This window comes from Trichoplusia ni, chromosome 26 (assembly GCF_003590095.1).
Source record: "Trichoplusia ni isolate ovarian cell line Hi5 chromosome 26, tn1, whole genome shotgun sequence".
NCBI lineage: Eukaryota > Metazoa > Arthropoda > Insecta > Lepidoptera > Noctuidae > Trichoplusia > Trichoplusia ni.
This window is the reverse complement of record NC_039503.1, coordinates 2,337,212-2,356,478: the sequence shown is the minus strand read 5'-3', so window position 1 is coordinate 2,356,478 and position 19,267 is coordinate 2,337,212. Positions and strand designations below refer to the sequence as shown.

The window sequence follows — 19,267 nt, the reverse complement described above, 5'->3', positions numbered from 1 at the left end:
CGAGTTGGGCTCGAGATATAGACAAATAGGTGTAGCAGATAAGACCACTTACTTTTTATAATATCAGTGGATATTGTATTAGTTTGTTGAAAATATACTTACATATTATTAAAATAAAACATTGTTACAATTAATAAATAAATGTTTATTAAATACTGAAACTCCAAATGTATGGTAATGACATTCCCTTTCGACAAGGTAACGTGACTTTGAGGTATTCTATTCAGTAAAAGATTAAAAAAATATGTGACTTTTCTACAATCGTTGACGTCAATAAATATATTATCTCTTTTTATAATAGACTACATGCACACTATAGAATATGTATCCTTATATCGCGGGAGGTTTCACAAACATTCAAATCACATGCACAAAGACATCCAGACTCAGGACAAGCATTCGTGGATCATATAAACGCTTGTCGTTGTGTTGCTTATATTGGCATGGTGTCACTGGTAACCGATTGAGGTCATCAGTGTCGGTTATCCGTATAATGTAGGGAAATGACATTTTATTTTCAGTCTTCATTCTATGTATTATATCTCTGGTAGTCCCCTACAATCGGTGTTGCCATGCTTATACCAATTTCTACTAATATAGTATTTTTTTTCTAAATTGTTTTTTTTCGACTCCCGCAAAAAGCATTTTAATCCTTGTGTCGTGGGTCATTTCCATACATCCAAGTATTTCTATAACGCTAGTACCTTATCTACAAATCCATTATCTTGTTTTACATTTTCTATACCACAAGATCACCAGTAATGCTTTCGATCCATGATACGTAAGCAGAGACCCGGGTGTACAGTCCAGAGCTACCAACGTAACCACAAGCTTTGCCGTATGACGTAACACCATAGACGGTGTGAAAACATTTTTCTCTTTCATCTTTGTTCTTTGCTATTACTTGTAGGGGCCCGCCGCTGTCGCCCTGTAAATAAAAAAGGTTTATTACAGCAAACGTATCCATTTCGATTGTGTTCTATTCTTTCAATATTTTTAATAAGTTTTGAAGACAACGACGGGTCGTCAAATATTCGAATCGATTGCAAATCCCCTTCCGCCATCATTAATATTGACTTGATCATCGATAATCTTTGTAACATCAATTTAAATTTAGTTTGTATAAATTTTCATATCGGCTACAAATTCGAACGCACTATAGGTCTAGATTATCGACATTCAATACAATTTCATAACGAGTTATTATTTCTACTATAAAAAACATTTTAGCTTTGACAGTGAATACATTGTGACCGCAATTTCGAGCAAACATTCGATTTTCCTCGACTTCAATATTGATAAAATATATGATTAATTGATTTCGACATCGATTACGATTTCGATACATACCTCACAAGTATCGCTCTCATGCTCCTGGTCACCATAGCAAGCTTGTGTCTCAGGGTCATACCCAGTCTCTAAATGCCTATGCTCTGGGTATGCCTCGGCGCATTCGTCATCAGGATAATTATAGACGGCCACCTACAAAGGAAAAAAGTTTGACTAAAGTAATTATGGGTTAAATACATAAAGCCAACTCTAAATTTAAAAAAAATGGGCTTAAAACCTAAGTTCAAATAAAAAAACTACTGAGCTAAACTTTATGGGACCTGATAGTTATTTCACATGAAATTAAAAATCAACAAAATGTGTCTATCTAGTCCGAAAATACGATAAACATAAAAAGATACGGGCGAATTTATTGAGAACCTCTACTTTTTTGAAGTCGGTTCATCATCATCATAAACAGCCTTAATCCTCCGACTGCTGGGCATAGGCCTCCCCTTTCTGCCAATTTCTACGGTCCAGTGCTAGCCTCATCCAGACTCGTCCCGAGACCTTTACTATATCATCTCTCCATTTTGCTCCCGGACGACCGACGCCTCTTTTGTCTTGTCTTGGCCACCATTCTGTCACCGCCTCAGTCCACCTACCGTCACTTCGTCTGGCCAAGTGGCCTGCCCAGCTCCACTTCAGCCTCGTAATTGTGTCACCGACGTCTCAAACTTTGGTTCGTTTTCGGATATCCACATTACCGACTCGGTGTTGGAGTTTGATGAGAGGTAGTTTATTGTAGAGGCGAGCACTAGCGTCCATGTCTCGGCACCATAGGCCAGAGTTCACAGGACGCATTGGTCAAAGAGACGAGATTTAAGGCACTGTGGAATTTAACGTGACTTCATTATGAAGTCGATTGACAAGTTTAATAATACTTACAGTTTGCAACACTTCAGTCAATGGTTTTCGCCGTCCCAGAGCTCCCCATCCCGTGACTGTCGCTATTCTTGGCAAATGGTCTTTTCTATTCAGACATGCTGGCAACACATCACGATTGTACCTTATTCTGAAACGCAATAAGTATTCTGAAATATATCATCATCATCATCACCATCCTATAGCCTATTACTTAACTCAACCTAGTTATCTGAGCAATACGATACCTCTTAGTTGTCAGACTTTCTAGCTTCTGACTACCTATAACGACGAGGCGACTGTATGTAAATGAAAAACATAATTTAGCCTCAATATTGTTCACATAGGTAAGCCCCACGGTGGGCGCCACTTACCTGGCCCCTGTGGCCAAAAGAGCGATATCATGGTATTTGGAAGGTGGTTCGTATTCCGGATACGGCATTATTTTGACTATGTCGTATATTTGCCACAGGAACGGATCCTCTGTTCGTGCCATAACACCGAGCGCAGCATATCTTACTTCGCCCCTAAAAAGAAAAATATAATATATTCCAAGATTTCATATAACGCTATCTAGTCTCAAACTAAGCAAAGCTTGTATTATGAGTACTAGACAAATGATGTAAATACATAAAGATGAATTACACCCAGATACAAAACAAATGATCGTGCTTATAACACAGACATTTGGGTAGGAATCGAACCCACGACCTCCGATATAGCAGTCAGGGTTACCAGCCACTAGATTAACAGGCCTGTGACGTATCAATATAGTAAAATTTATACACATTTGAGACGACACGGGTAAGTTCCATTCACAATAATTTAATCAATTTATTAAAAAAAAACACGTATCTCTCATTATACATCGAACTACAACACGGGCAGTGAAAAATATTTCTTCATTTCTATTAGACTGTCACAAATGTACGGAAATGTTCACTTTTTGATTAACTTACAGCGTTGGGCTCGAAATGCAATGTGCCGCGGTGAGGATGTACCTATGAGTAATGATAGACCCGCCGCACATCCACTGCGCCGTAGATCGATCAACACCGTAACCTATAAGAGCCTGGAAAGGAGAAAAATTAAAAATACAAACTTTTTCTCAATACTTTAAATCCAGGATAGATGTGGATGGATATAGGGGAAGAAGACGACCAAAGAAACGATGCATGGATTATGTGAAAGACGATATGGCAGCAAAGAGTTTAGCTTGTGAGATGAAGTCAGATAGAAAGGTATGGAAGAATGGAAGAAGACATGTTGCGCTGACCTCGAATAAAATAATGGTGATAAGGGCAGGGGAATGATGATGTTCAAGGGGTTAGAGAAGGTTCCGAGGTCTCCGTTAATAAATAATACATAACACAATCAATTTGTAAATTTATATAGTCTGTAATATGATTAATGTGTTGCGTGAGGTTTGCTAAACAATCAAGTCACATGCACAACGACATCCATACTCAGAACAAGAGATAAACGACATAAGTGCTTGTCCTAAGCGGGGATTTAATCCGCGATAGTTAAGAAATTACATGTAACCTAAAGGTCACATTGGTATCTTGCCTGCGTTGCAATGAAATCTGACTGCACGGATAGCCGAGTGGTTGAGGTCACCACTCCAAACCCACTGTCCGCGACGTGGATCCTCGCGAACAAGCATAAATTGAGTGATCCACGAACGCTTGTTCTGAGTCTGGGTGTCTTTGTGCACGCGATTTGTATGTTTGTGAAAACCCCCGAAACACAAGGTTTGAATTCCTCACAGCGGGAATCGTTTGTTTTATTTTTAAGGTTATAATTAAAAGAAAATGCAAACCATGTGAGGATACACCGCTTTTATGGCAGTCCCTCCGCCAGATTCAACTGGAAATGGTGACCTTGACCTTGGTTGCCTCTCGCAGAGCACGGTATCATCTAATTGCTCGAAATCCCCTCCGTATTCGCGGCACGGAAATTTTTCATAGTATTCTTCAAGGCATTCTGAAAATACAAGGTTTTATTTAAAAAAAGCTGTCGCTAGAAACCTGTTGTCAGCCGAACTTCCGGAAAAAAAACGATTATAACATAAAACATAAAAGCCTTTTTTATAACTATTTTGGGGACGGCTTCCAGTCTAACCGGATTCAGCTAAGTACCAGTGTTTTACAAGGAGCGACTGCCTATCTGACCTCTTTAACCCAGTTCCCTGGGTAACACGATACCCCTTAGTTAGACCGGTTGTCAGACTTACTAGATTCGCAACGACTGTGATATCGATGCATAAATAACAGCAATGACCCAAATGTTATGACATAGATCACCCATTTACGGACCGACCGAGTCAAGTGTAGCTTAACCTATCACCGATAACTATTTAATAGAATGGGAAAAACTCACTCTCATTCGCTTCGTTGTACCCGTCTACCAAGAAATCAGGAGTATACCTGAAATATAATCATAATAACATTTCTTAATATGTTAATCTGTTATCTAGTACTCTTGACAGTTGCTGTCTGGCGTCAATGATGTCACCATTGTAGCACCACATTGGATATGATTAAAGGATAAGTGACGGCAGGTGGACTAAGGCGGTGACAGAATGGTGAGGCAAGGTAAAAGAAGCATCGGTCATCCGGGAGCAAGATGGGTCGATAATACACCGTGATTTTTTAGTCGTCTTACAAAAGCAGCCCAGTTCATGTCTCCAATGACTAGAACACGTTCATGATAAAAAAATAGGTATTTATGAAATTTGAATAAATTTAAAATGCAATTTTAATTCAATATTATTTGTATTATTTTATACAATTCGTAGTTTTTTAGAAACACAGCTCTGTTGCGAGTGCGGTCCGAGCCTTGTAACAATGGTGAGGGGTGCGGGCGGCGGCGTTTTGATCATTTTTAAGAGTATTTTCAGATTTCTCTTGTTTAATTTTTCTTCGTACTTATTATCTTAGTTGATGATAAAAAATAATAATCGCGCCTAGGGGTATTTTACGTCGGATACATGAACTGGGCTACTTTTGTAAGACGACAAAAAAATCACCGTGTATAGTAAAGGTCTCGGGTCGAGTCTGGATGAGGCTGGCACAGGACCGTAAAAAAAATCACAAGATAGGGGAGGCCTATGCCCAGCAGTGGGAGGACAAAGGCTGTGGATGATGATGATTATAGCAGTATCGCTTTCCATTCATCAACACCCTGACAGAATGATAGTTTATTTGATATATTATGTACAGAATAGAATAGAAAAGAAGATGCTTACTCTTGTTCTGTGATGTAGCTGCAGTCTAAACAACAGATTAAGGGGTTCCAGCCGGTGAATGAGCACAACTGGAAAGGAGAAAACAGGTTTAGTAACAAGTGAATGCCACACAGGAAATCCGCTCCTAAGACAACCACTCAGGGGCGTTTGTATAAGTCTTGATCGAAAAAGAAAACAAAAATAAGCAGTGCCGGCGTTAGGGGGGGCGTGATGGGGCCAAGGCCCAGGGCGACAAATTCTGGGGGGCGCCAAGGTCTGAAGTTGGAGTCTCTTGCCTCTCCTGGCGCAAACCCTCAGAACTGTGCTCTACGCTAGAGGTGGAATATTTCCACCGCCAAACGTAACGCTAAAGGAAAGATGAAAATCTTAATATAATTTTACTTGGGATCAGAAAAAAACTAACACTTGATATTGCTTCCCTCAAGTGGGCGCCACAATATTATCGCCCGGGGTGTCAGTGGCCCTTACGCCGGCACTGAAAATATGGTGGAAAATGTTTCTACTCCCGCAGCCAGGAGTTTTATCCTTGTGTCGCGGGTTCCCAAACATTCAAGTCGCATGCACAAAGACACCCAGACTCAGAACAAGCAATCGTGGATCACAGAAATGCTTGTTCTATTCTATGCAGGGATTGAAACCGCGGCACGTGATGCACGTGTAGTAAAAGTGACATTAGTTAAGAATTTTTAAAACCCACAACTTTTAAACACTCGCATATAATTCAACTTCAATACAAAACAAACTAATTTGGAATCGTTCAATCTGTTCGGGAGATCATTTGTTCTATGCCTGGGTGTAATTTATCTATATTATGTATGTATTTAGAAATATTTTTTTTTAAACATTCAACCTATTTATTACTATAAATTAAACTAAACTAATATTTACATTTTTAAAACTATATCTATATAAAAAGAAAAATATACATTATTTACAAAGCGTCAAAAAAGACATCTTCATCCCTGCCAAAGTCGGGAAGCGTGCCCAGAGGGCTGGCTGTATTGCCACGTTGTAAAGCAATGCTAATTCTTTGGGCAAAATATAGACCAGCCTTCTGATCACGTGTAGAGTCGACCAAACGCTTTGCGAGTTCTTTATAAAGAACTCGTGCACCTGGTCCCCATGTCCCGAACGTTTCGACCCCAAACGGCTCAAAAATAGAAGAAGGTTATTATATTGCCGCCGTTTTAGGGTTTTAGAAATATTATATTAGTATGTTTATCAGTCGTCTAGTACTCATGATACAGGCTTTGCTAAGTTTGATACTAGATGGCGTTGTGTGAAAGTTGTGGAAAATGATTATAATATTATTACGTTTGGAAAGCTGAATCTCAGCATTTCTTTGAAAGTGTTTGAGCAGTTTGATAAACTCCTGCAGGTGCCTTTCGATCCATCTTTCAGGATACAATCGTCTCCTGAAAATATAAGCCATAGTTATTTTCTTGAAACAACATAATAATATACGTCGTGAACGGATGAAAATGTACAAGGCCAATGGCTTTAGAAACTAAGCTAAGGAGGTCACTGAACAGGCGTTCAAATTTATCCATTGTTTAGTTTGCCTTTAGTTATAATTAATAAATAAATTAAATAAATTTATCTGCCACGCTGCGCTTTCGGCTTATTAAATAACACATAAAATTACGATATTTTCTATTAATTCCTAAACAAAGTCATTTTGTGAATAAGGAGTAATAATTTGCCAGTTCTTCTCCATAAGAATGACATTTTGGAACCGTGGAAGTCAATATTGTAACGTTTTGAAATTGTCTACAAAACGGCCAACTTGAAAAAAAAAAGATTTTGATATGTTCAATGTTTACTCACGCGTATTTTTGGATAAAGGACTCAGTTTAGGATTGAAACTAGTCGCGTGATCCCGTTAAATAACTGTTATCAATTAACCATGAATCCGTTGCACGAAAATTGTGATACCTAATATAATATTAAAGTTCAGACAAAACCGCGCCTCATCGTTGTTTAGTTAACAATTGCAATTCGTTTTATTAACGGTTATTTAATATACACGTGTTATTTCTTTTTATCAGTAAAACTATCATTAAATAGCTTTGTTTACAATAATAGGAAACATGTCAGCATTAAGATTTTATTTCAAATTGAATTTTAAATAAAACATGCATTTGTTCTCCTTTTATAATGGGTTGACATCTTTATGACGTTCATTGAGATAAAATGGCGTTTTATATTCATTTTTTAAACCTAATTTGCTTTTTCTTCTTTTCTTTGACATCATTTATTTATTTAATTATCACACTAATCTACCATTACAGGTTACTTAACCTAATGCGGTAGCTAGGACTAAACAAAGGTCTAAGTATTTATGTGAACTAGGGTTTCAAAGATTGAATTATTATGCACATAGTTGCAGGTCTAAATTCCAGCAACTGTTTTAATATGTAATTTTCTGATAATTCTGATATACATAGGCAATAAGTTAGCCTGATACACATGCGCATCATTGCTCCTGGAACATCATCATACCGCTGTACAGCATTCTAATGATGAACTATACTATTGAAATAACTTTCTTAATAATAATAATAGAGTATTTGACAAACAGATATTCAAACAGTAATGGATCAAATTTTCCATTTATCTCGTACATAAAACATGAAGAGAGTGCGGCTATTTAGATTCTCGTGTGACGTCACTTACCAGTACGTTTTTTACTAGGGAGTGATTTTAGCTTAACTATCATACTTAGATTCTATGCTTTTTATCTTCGTTACTTTTTTAATGATGAGATAAAAAGAAAAAAGAGTGTTTAATAATAGGGATGATGACAATTTTTTTGCAGTGTCCTTCTTGTAGTTTTTTGTATAATATAATAATGGATACGTATTGTTTAATTTGTCCCGCAAACGTAAATTGACCAAATTATCACAATAGTCACGATTGAGTATAAATTTTACTCTATCGTTACGTCACAAGCCCCCTCTCCTAAACTTTAAAGCAGTTAATCTTTGTCAATTCTAGTTTTTCTGAAAAAGGAAAAAATACGTGTCTCATACTTTTCAATTATCTTACTGAGGGACTAATGAGATTTTTTCTTTTTGTACCCAGTCATCATTCCTATTAAATATGTGCACAGTGGTTTTTGGAAATTTTGGTTTTAAGAGGGGCCGGGGGCTAATGGTTCATTTAATCCCGGAATTCCCACGGTAACGAGAACCATCGCCCGCTGTAAACTGAAGTCAGTAATTTGAATTACAGCTAGTATAATAGGGATGATGACTGGGTATAAAAAGAAAAAATCTCATTAGTCCCTCAGTTAGATAATTGAAAAGTATGAGACACGTATTTTTTCCTTTTTCAGAAAAACTAGAATTGACAAAGATTAACTGCTTTAAAGTTTAGGAGAGGGGGCTTGTGACGTAACGATAGAGTAAAATTTATACTCAATCGTGACGTCACGCGTAAGTTTCATTCACTGTAATTTGGACAATTTATGTTTGCGGACAAATTAAAAAAAAACGAATCCATTATTATACAAAAAACTACAAGACGGACACTGCAAAAAAAATAATGTCATCATCCCTATTAAAAAACAAGATTTAGGTTTGAACCGTTATCTCTGTCCGTTTTAAGAACTTAATGAAACTCTGTAGTCATGTTCTTGCATGGATAAGAACAGGGAGCAGCAGTAACATAGAGTTCGATAAAATGTGTTAAATTTCATCAAGAAGTTAATTTTGAATTAAGCGTTTGAATAATACGTAGACTACTACATGCAGCGATAACTAAAATTTTCTTTTGGAAATTTTGTAAAGGTATCTGATTTGTTAGTATTTTTATGTTTATTTTAAATATAAATAATAAATGACAACATACCATCATTGATGCTACACAAAACTGAAAAATTACAAACAAATAAAATAAATACAACGAAAACTATGTTTGGTTCCAAATACATTTTTTCTGTAAATGCAATCCCTAAACAGGCCGTTTCAATATCAGGCGATAAGGGTTAACATGGACTGATTTAAAACGTTTAATCTAGAAGGCAAGCTGCACACGACGCTACTTTTTGCTGGCGAGGCCGGCAACTTTAAGTTGCTCGCGTTACAAGACTTGAGCGACAGAAATAACGGATCGGTAAAAATTGGCTCAAGAAAATTTGCCAAAGGAATTGGTCACCCATCAAATCTTTGGCCGTCATAACTGACTACACCCCCTCAACTGTCTATCTATCACTGTTCATGAGATACTGAAATATGTCTGATGAACTAATTAATCTCCTTCGATCGTCATACACCCAAAAAGTACCTAACTGGTACTTGTTTATTAGACATTTTGACACTTTATTTCACGATTTTCATAGACGAAAAATTTTTATTCTTTGACAGCCTGAAGTAAAAATATAATTACGAATTGACTAAGAGTTTATCATTTTCATACGACTTCAAAGAGAAAGAGGTTCTCCATTAGTTGGTATTTTGTTACATTTATAAGTTCCTCAGAACTTCGAACTGGATGAACTGATTTTTTTTATTCTATTTTTTATTGACCTGAAATAGCTGTGATTTGATGCCATAAAAATTCATCGAGTTTGGCTTAGTAGTTTTTTATTTGAAGTCGGTTGTACCTATGTTTTTGTTAGTAAAACAATAATATCATCGTTGCATGTAACTGCAGAATCATCATCATCATCATCTTCCCACACTCGTCCACTGTTGAACATTAAAAGCTTCTCAATTGCAGAATATCTGCCCCAAAAACCACCATCTCACTGGTTGTCGTGCTCAAGATTCACAGCAACCGGCAATCAAAATCAACAGTTGCCCAATTTACTGTGCATCGTATAATAAAACCCTATTGTATTCTTACTGAACCGAATCAATCCGATCGTTGTAAAGCTGTGTCAAATAAGCATTGTTACATGTTAATAAAAATCTAATGCCTTGTTATAAACAACTAACCATAGCGATAATAAATAAATAACTGGAAGGGTTAAGCTACGCTTGACACGGTCGGTCCGTGGAACGGACACATCTCACTCATAATGAGTCCCCTGGGTTTTGGAAGGCATGTTAAATTGTGGGCATGTTATTCATACATCTTCGACAGTCGTTACAGGTAGTCAGAAGCTTGAAAGTCTAACAACCAGTCTAACTAAGAGGTATCGTGTTGACCAGGTATCTGGGTTGAGGAGGTCAGATAGGCAGTCGCTATTTGTAAAACACTGGTACTTAGCTGCATCCAATACAGTTGGGAAATAGCTAGGATGATGATGAACTCATGATTGCACCCTGGCTCTCGATCAGCCAGCAGGCCAAGGAGACGGGCGCGTCGTCCTGCGTACCTGTTCTTATCAGGAGTGCAGGATAGGCTTTTTACACCTACGAGAAGGAGTCCAAAGGACTAGTGCCAGCCAGAGTCGCGCAGAGTATGCGCAAGTGGTCCCGTGATCTGGCTAAAGCAGTGGAACGGGCCCGGGGTGTTTTTAGTCGGTGGAAGTCCGACATATCCCCCCGCCGTGCCCTCGATGTGGGTTGAAGTTATTAGCGTTTCACCGCGGAAAAGCTATTTATTATATACCGGGAAAGCATGCAATCGTCCCGGAAGCCTTCACGCTTCTGAAGTGCTGGACTGATGGCCTCCCAAAACTACCTAACCAACAATGGGTATATTTGTAGTTTAAGTCAGTATAAGAATGTTTTCTACTAGACATGTGCGTGGGGAATGTGTCCTATTCAGTTGCGATGCTGTGGCAAAGTTTGCGGGTTTCCGTCGAAGCTGTGCGAAAACAATGTCGTTTTGTCATGCAAAGATGTGTAGCATAGCTGTGATAATAGTGTTTTAACAATTAAAATATACAACTGACTTCGATTAAAAAAATACTAAGCCAAATTGATGAAATTTATGGGATCAAATGACAACTCTTTGTCGGGAAATGATCGGGCGATCCACTCCTTGTAAAATTGCAATTCCTTATGTCGCGGAGGTTTCACAAACATTCATATCACATGCACAAAGACATCCAGACTCAGGACAAGCATTCGTGGATCACACTAATACTTGTCCTTGTGGGTCGATACCGCGACACGTAGCGCACAGCGGGTTTGACGTGACCTCAACCTCTCGGCTATCCGTGCAGGTGAAATAAAATTGACACAATGTATTTTTCTTTATTTATTTTAAATATGGCATTTAAAATTTGGTGTTGTTGTATTCTTCAATGTGATAGTGACATAAGCAGTACAGAATTTCAAAGTGGCGACCGAAAATTGAATAAATTGTAACTCGTTGGAGTTGAACGTGATGAATAAGACTTGAGGGGTGAAAAATTCCATTTAAAAACTACAGGTTTAAAGCTACTTTTAATAATTTCTCATAAGTTTGTTTAATTACACGAGAACAGCATTATTGTTCCTGTGATACAGTTAAAAGTTATCATATTTATGCTCCGTTCGTTGTTAGGGTAACCTTTTGACAGGTCGTCAAATCGATTAGAAAAGTCTTACCGATTCCGTTTAACACGTTCACTGCGTTAGTCAAATTTGATTACTTTCAGTTGGTGCGGCATGGGGTCTATTATATCCGAAGCACGACTTGTTCCTGGTGCGTTGGTGGGTCAAAAAGATCCGATCGACTTACATTGGTTTAGGTGGACTTATCTTTATAGATATAATGATTAAAGCATTTTCTTTTATTTCAATATGTTGACAAATAAACACTCAATAAAAGGCTGAAATCGTAGGTAGATGCACTGAATGGTTTGTTTGTAAATAAAGGAATTGTCTGTCGGATCTTAAGGATCCGTTATCCGCACTGGTTATTAAAAGTATCGATAAGTTTTTAGTGCTGTGGATGATAAAAAAAAAACATCGTCATCGATAAAATGTATGATATGTTTTTTTTTGAACATGTAAAATTAATTATACCGTAAGCTGGCTGAATTCTTTTCTGTTCCAATATTTGTATTCGTTCACTATGAGCTGTACTGGTTTATGGTGAGGGTCAATGTGGTGGCTGGGGATTGCTAACTGCAGTATTTTCGACGTGTAATGTTTGACCAGTTGACGGGTTGGCATTATCATACATATTCTGTTTACCCAATATTATTTGTCTTGGGGGACCTTCGCTCAAACAACATTTTCCTGGATCGCTTCATATTCAGTTCAGTTGCATAAAAACGCATCGAAACACACGCACCTCACTAGCTCAACTAGCATGTAATCTAGTGCGTCTATCGGGTCATCGGGCATCGGGTCGTTTAGAACCGATGAACGCACTAGACGTAAAAAATATTGCTTCAGTCGGCATCGGGTCGTAAGAACCCGATGCAATTTTTTCGAACCTATATTATCTATTTAACGAGGCAATTCCAAAACACTAACTGTCTCATTCATATTCATTGGGAGACCAAATATATCTGTCCCGCACCAGCGGCTAGCACAGTAATTTTTACCCCGCACCGGAGGAAAGATGAGCATCAGATACAATCAACCCGATACCGCACCGAACTTGTTAAAGAAAAAAATTCTATTCACCCCAAAAACCTTATTCATGATTTGAAGCTACCAATTTTTGCATTCAGATTTTTAATTATTTAATTACGGATTTCTCACGCATATTTATATAGATCGCCCGACTAGATTCGGACCCAACCGGAGTCCTTAATCATGAGCCGACACGGATTGGACGCGATTCTAAATGGTTTTCGTGCTATGCGTGGGTAAACCGTTTTTAAATAATTATGAAAACATCTATAAGATGAAACATTATACATTTGATAAATTCGATGTTTCGTCATTAATTTTGGTAGTTTAGTTGGTAAGGTGTTGCATTCAATCAGAAGTCCCAGGTTCAAATCCAGTCAATGGATCAATTTTTCCAATATATTTTTTGTATTTTATTAGTTATATTTTACTAAAGTCACAGATTTTTTTTAGTTATTTTTACTTATATCCTCTAGTTATTTTTCAATTTCTGCCAAGTTTCCTCGGTCTTTCTATGGCCACACGATTTTTTCGATCCAGGATATATAGGCGGAGACTCTGGTGTAGATCCCCGACCCACCAGCGACACCACATGGTCTTCCGTATGACGTCACTCCGATCAGAGTATACATGCATGACGAAAGATGCGAGTGGACTTGTAATGGACCCCCGCTGTCACCCTGGAAAAGAAAATCATCATTATCGTCGGCCTAGCCTTTTCCCTACTATGTTGGGTTCGGTTTCCAGTCTAACCGGATTCAGCTAAGTACCTAGTACCTAGCTAGTGTTTTACTTTGGAATAAGAAATAGTATTTCATCTTTTTTTCTGAGGAGCTCATGGCTAAGCTGTAATTGCACAAGTGTATCGATCACTGGTTAAGCTACGCTTGATACGGTCGGTCGATGGATGGGTGACCATATATGTCATAACGAGTTCCTCCTTGTTTCAGGCGTCTGTCAGATGTAAGAAGAAGAAGAAGTGTACAGAAGTGGGTTTCAAGTTTCAGTCAATTCAAAAGCCTGATGCTGAAATTCAGAAAAATGGTTGATGACTAAGTGATATCTCACCTCACAGGTATCATTAATACCGTCCATATCCCCGTAACACATCTGTGTGGTGTGATTGTAGCCGTCCACCAGGTTCCTGTGCTCCGGGTAATATGTATAACATTCTGCCTCTGTGTACATGCTTAGGACTACCTAGAATGGAAAGGGAATAATGGGTAATTAATAAATGCGGGAGAAAAATCTGAGCAAAGAGGTTTGGAAGAAGAGTAGGAAATAAAAGCTTAAAAGAGAAAAAACGTGATGCAATGTTGCCATCATCATTATCAGCCCATTCTTTTAAACGACTCCCGCATTAGGGAATTTAATCCTAGTGTCGCAGGGAGTTTCTCAAGTATTCAAGTAACATGCACAAAGACACCTAGACAGGACAAGCATTAGTAGATCACACAAAAGCTTGTCCTACGCGGGGTTCGAACCCGCGACACGTCGCGCACAGTGGGTTTGGTGTGGTGACCTCAACCACGCGGCTATCTGCTCGCATCCAGCTCTTACCAGCCGTCTTGCACAGATCATCACTCCACCGTGTATTTGTACTCACGCGTATTTATCGGGATCGCCCGACTAGTTTCCGACTCAAATCGTGTCCTTAATCATGAGCTGACGCTTTAACAGGGTCGCGAGCCAAATGGATCATTTAAAAATGAACATGAAATTCGACTGCACGGATAGCCGAGTGGTTCAGGTCAGCACGCCAAACCCACTGAGCGCGACATGTCGCGAGTTCGATCCCCGCGTAAAGCAAGCATTAGTGTGATCCACTAATGCTTGTTCTGAGTCTGGGTGTTGTTGTGCACGTGATTTATATGTTTGTGGAAGCCCCCAAGACACAAGGATTTAATTACTTAGTGCGGGAGTCGTGTAAAAAAAACAGCTTAACAATAGTTACTATTAATTTAGATGATGATGATGACGTATCTGATCATGGAATGCTTATGCTTACAGTTTGCAAGTTATCAGCTAGACTCTTCCGATGGCCCGTGGTGCCCCAACCAGTTCCGAAGGCGATGGAATGTTCTGCAGTATCGTCTGTGTTCAGACAGGCTGGTAGGATGTGGTGGTTGAATTTTATCCTGGAAAGAAGAGCAAATTATATTTACACAACGCCATTTTAGTGTCAGACTTAACGAAGTTTGTTTTCTGAGTACTAGGCAATTGATAAATACACATATATATACAACGACCGTTATACAATTGGTTGGTATAGAGTGGCGTATGCACCGGTTTGTGGTACCTTCGTTGTATCTGAATTCCGTAACACAAGTGCTTTAGCAACTTACTTTGGGTTCAGAACAATGTATGTGATGTTGTCCGCATTTATTAATTTATTAAAAAAAAATGTAGTATTCTAGTTAATTGTTATCCAATATATAGAGAAATGTCATAGGTTACTAGGTACTCATTGAAATAAAACAATTATATAGGTTGAAAGGAACATGCACTCGTTAACTATCAAAAACAATACTCTATAACTCTATACTAATATATAAAGCTGAAGAGTTTGTTTTTTTGTTTGAACGCGCTAATCTCAGGAACTACTGGTTAAAATTAAAAAATCCTTGTGAAATTTTCAATTTTTGTGTTGAATAGACCATTCATCGAGGTTCGATCGATGGCTATATACCAACACGCTGCGACTAATAGGAGCGAAGATACAATGGAAAATGTGGAAAAAACAGGGCAGGCATAACTTATATATTATATCTTCTAACCACAAGAAGTCGCGGATAACAGCTAGTGTATTATTAATTGTACAATCTTAAAGCCTTGCAACATTACCTTACCATACCTTTTTTACCTTAGGAAATTCTCATGGACATTTTCCGCCCTGAGAAGGCGGACAGGTGTGCCGAACAGGTCGACGCGGACAAGATTGAATATTTATTTTTGTTTTGACTAGCCCGCAAATGCTCGTCATTGCAACTCTTGTAAGCAAGGATCTACAATAAAACCATCGAAAACCACCGAAACACATAAGTTCGGTGTGTCCCAGGGGGAACAATTAACTGCCTTGGAACCCGCAACGAAATTAATCATAAATATTAAAAAGGAGGAGTAAGAAATGTGGAACAAGTTCACAGATAGGCGTCGATAACCACAGGGTAGGAACTGGTTCGATCCCCGTCTCTAACACTAGACTCACCATTTATCAGACTCCACTAAAGCTATATCATGGTATTTGGAAGGTGGCTTGTATTCCGGGTAGGGGATGCTCTTCCTCACGTTGTATTTGTGCCAGAGGTTCTCTTGATCAGACCGTTTTAGGATGCCTAAAGCTATAAATTTTAATGGACCCCTGTAAAGAAATAATTAAAAATTTAATTCTTTAAGTAATTAGAAAAAAGGATTTAAATTAATTAAGAAATTGCACATTGCGGACAGCCGATAAGGAGATTATGGCTAAACTACAATTGCACAACTTGATCGATCACAGATTAAGCTGTACTTGACACGGTCAGTCCGTTGATGGATGACAGACGTCATAATGAGTTCCTCTGTTTTTCGGAAGACATCTTGAATTGTAGGTCCCGGCTGTTATTCATACATCTTTGACAGTTGTTAAAGGCCAGCTTCCAGTCTAATCGGAAGCAGCTAGGTACCGGTATATTAGCATGCATTCGGCCTATCTGACCACCAAATCCAAGTTATCTGGGCAATACGCAGACTGGTTGTCAGAAGTTTTAGCTTCTGACTACCTGTAACGACTGTCAAAGATGTGTTGATAACAACCGTTACCCACAATTAAACGTGCCTTACGAAATACAGTCATCTCATGAACTCTTATGAACGGACTCGTAGCTTAACCTGTGATTTTTCAACTTGTAAAATTGTATATTCGCCACGAGGTCCTGCTCGACGATCGGTTCAGACTGATATAATATAAAGACTCACGAAGTTTCGCTGTGGAGGCAGTGTGCTGCCGTGAGAATATATCTGTGGCTGATGAGGGAGCCACCGCAGAGCCACTGAGCTGACTCCATGTCATCACCATAGCCTAGGAGAGTCTGTAATGAGTGTAAGAAGAATTATGTTCTAAGAGCCCGTGGACGCCAGACCAAGTTTGTCAGCGGATGCTCCCAACATAGGTAAGAACAATGGTCGATTATGGAATTTGGGTCACGGTGGCTTTGGAACCACGGGCTCTTACTCTATTAGTTTTCGTTGTTTGACGACCTCCGTGGTCGAGTGGCGTACGCACCGGTTTCAAGGTGTCGCTAGCTCTGAGGTCCCGGGTTCGATCCCCGGTCGGGTCAATGTAAAAATTCACATTTGTACATTGTCTCGGGTCTGGGTGTTTGTGGTACCTTCGTTGTATCTGAATTCCATAACACAAGTGCTTTAGCAACTTACTTTGGGTTCAGAACAATGTATGTGATGTTGTCCGATTTATTATTATTATTTATTTCTTTATAATTTTCGATCTACTTCCAAAAGGAGGAAGGTCTCAATTCGTCGGTTTCTGTTTTTGTTACCTCGGAACTTCGCATTAGATGAACCGATTTTGTTGATTCCTCTTCATTTAACGACGCTTAAGGTTGCCGTATTAGTTTCAATATCTTACCATATGAGGGTACTGCCCTCTGCCCGCATCCATGCCCCCAGCTACAGTGAGCACTGCGGTTGGCGTGTACGCATAGCAGTTCCTGTCATCATCCAGATACCGTTGCATCCCACCCTGGAGCTGACAAGGGTACTGCTCATCTATTACGTATTCTATGCATTCTGGGAAAGGAAAAAAATGATTTAAAAAATCTAAGTACTTACCAAAGTATTTTTTTTCAACCCTGAAAATTTCAGCCTGCTAGCTTATCGCGAAGTGCCTCAAAATTGAGTTACAAAAATCAAACCGGAACGACAAACAAGAAAAGTGAGTGTAGAAAAAATAAAAAATCTCCTGATTATAAACTCTTAACCCCCAGAACTTTTCAACGAGGACCGATTTAACAAACATGTCTATTGACCTATACTACAGAATTTAAATTGATATCGCTCAATTCGTTCGGTACTACCACAGACAGACGAGTGCGGTCCGTCTGCCTTGGGAGCCTTAGAGCTTTTTTTTCATTTGTGTATAAGGTTTTTTCTGCACCATGGCAAAAATCTTTTGCCGGGTCAGATAGATATTGCTCTATAAGTCTTATTTGGTTAAGAAACTTACTGTCTTCTGCTTTTTGGTGGGATTTAAAGTAATGGAGTCCAAATCTATCTACCATCACCGAGCTGAAAAAAAAAATATATCCTACTAAAATTGTAAACGTGTAAGTTTGTATGTATGGATGTTCGTTCCACTTTTACGCAAAAACCACTAGATGGATTTAGACGAAACTTGATACACAGATAGTTTATAACCGGAGGTTTTAGCTTTTATTCTCATTTTATGTTCCCGTGGGATCGTTTTCTGTTATTAGCGGGCAGCCCCCCGGACGACATCTAGTTTTTTTTTTCTGGTTTAATAATAAAAACCGCTCAGGGGGCTTAGACAAAGTAACAATTTAAAAACGATAACGAAGTTCGACAAGACTCAACTGTATGGGATTGACATAAGCCGCGTTAAATCACGTGGTCAATCGTCATCGTTATCGCAAGTTGGTAGACAATGTAATAATTCATAACGAAATCATAACGAAACGAATCGTCGTCGCGTTTGTTCCATACAAATGCGTAGACAAGCAGAGCAGTGGATCAGTAGAACCGATAAACCGGTTTTGTATAGCACTTCATATTGTAATTGTATATTTAACAAATAAAAATAAATGAATAATAAAAAAAATAGAATTTCTTGGGTGACAAATTTGGGGCCGTAACAACCATTGCTTTACCTCGATCTTTAATTAAAGTATTTCTTGTTTTGGGGCACAACCAAATCAGAAGTCTATCGTGGAAGGATTTGGGGGAGGCCTTGGCCCAGAATTGGGACACAGTGGGCTTAATAAAAACAACGTGTTTTTATATTTTACTTACTTTGTATCATTAATCAAATCGCAGTCCGTACAGCAGATAATTGGGATCTGATTTTTGTACGAACATACCTGTAAAACATAATAAAAATTGAAATAAAATAAGACAAAATCTATAGTGGTTTCTTGGGTTTACGCGAATGTTAGACATTGAAATGAAACTACTTTTACGGATTTTATCGCGGTTTAATTTTAGATTGTCTGCCCGTGACCATGATACCTGCAAAGGTTTCGAAACGTCGGGAACTAAAATCTAAAATTAAACCGCGATAACATCCGTAAAAGTAGTTTCATTTCAAAACATGCAGATGTTTTTGACGCGTATCTCGGATATAGGA

At 38.5% G+C, this 19,267-nt stretch overlaps 2 protein-coding genes across 2 annotated transcripts; both read right to left on the bottom strand.

The window, feature by feature from the left end:
* Nucleotides 1–356: 356 nt before the first annotated feature.
* Nucleotides 357–6,878, bottom strand: LOC113505690 (serine protease snake-like). Its single transcript, XM_026888492.1, has 9 exons — nt 6,758–6,878; nt 5,444–5,511; nt 4,576–4,622; nt 4,016–4,179; nt 3,153–3,265; nt 2,568–2,720; nt 2,218–2,344; nt 1,351–1,482; nt 357–928 (listed from the first exon to the last, which is right to left on the bottom strand). The coding sequence occupies exons 1-9, from the start codon at nt 6,779–6,781 to the stop codon at nt 740–742; spliced, it is 1,017 nt and encodes a 338-aa protein (XP_026744293.1). The 5' UTR covers nt 6,782–6,878; the 3' UTR covers nt 357–739.
* Nucleotides 6,879–13,342: 6,464 nt separating this feature from the next.
* On the bottom strand, nt 13,343–19,051 carry LOC113505563 (serine protease snake-like). The gene is made up of 8 exons (XM_026888342.1): nt 18,934–19,051; nt 18,131–18,192; nt 17,534–17,694; nt 16,864–16,976; nt 16,115–16,267; nt 14,915–15,044; nt 13,975–14,106; nt 13,343–13,586 (listed from the first exon to the last, which is right to left on the bottom strand). Exons 2-8 carry the CDS (start codon nt 18,183–18,185, stop codon nt 13,419–13,421), a joined length of 912 nt encoding a protein of 303 aa, XP_026744143.1. The 5' UTR covers nt 18,186–18,192; nt 18,934–19,051; the 3' UTR covers nt 13,343–13,418.
* Between the last annotated feature and the right edge of the window lie 216 nt (nt 19,052–19,267).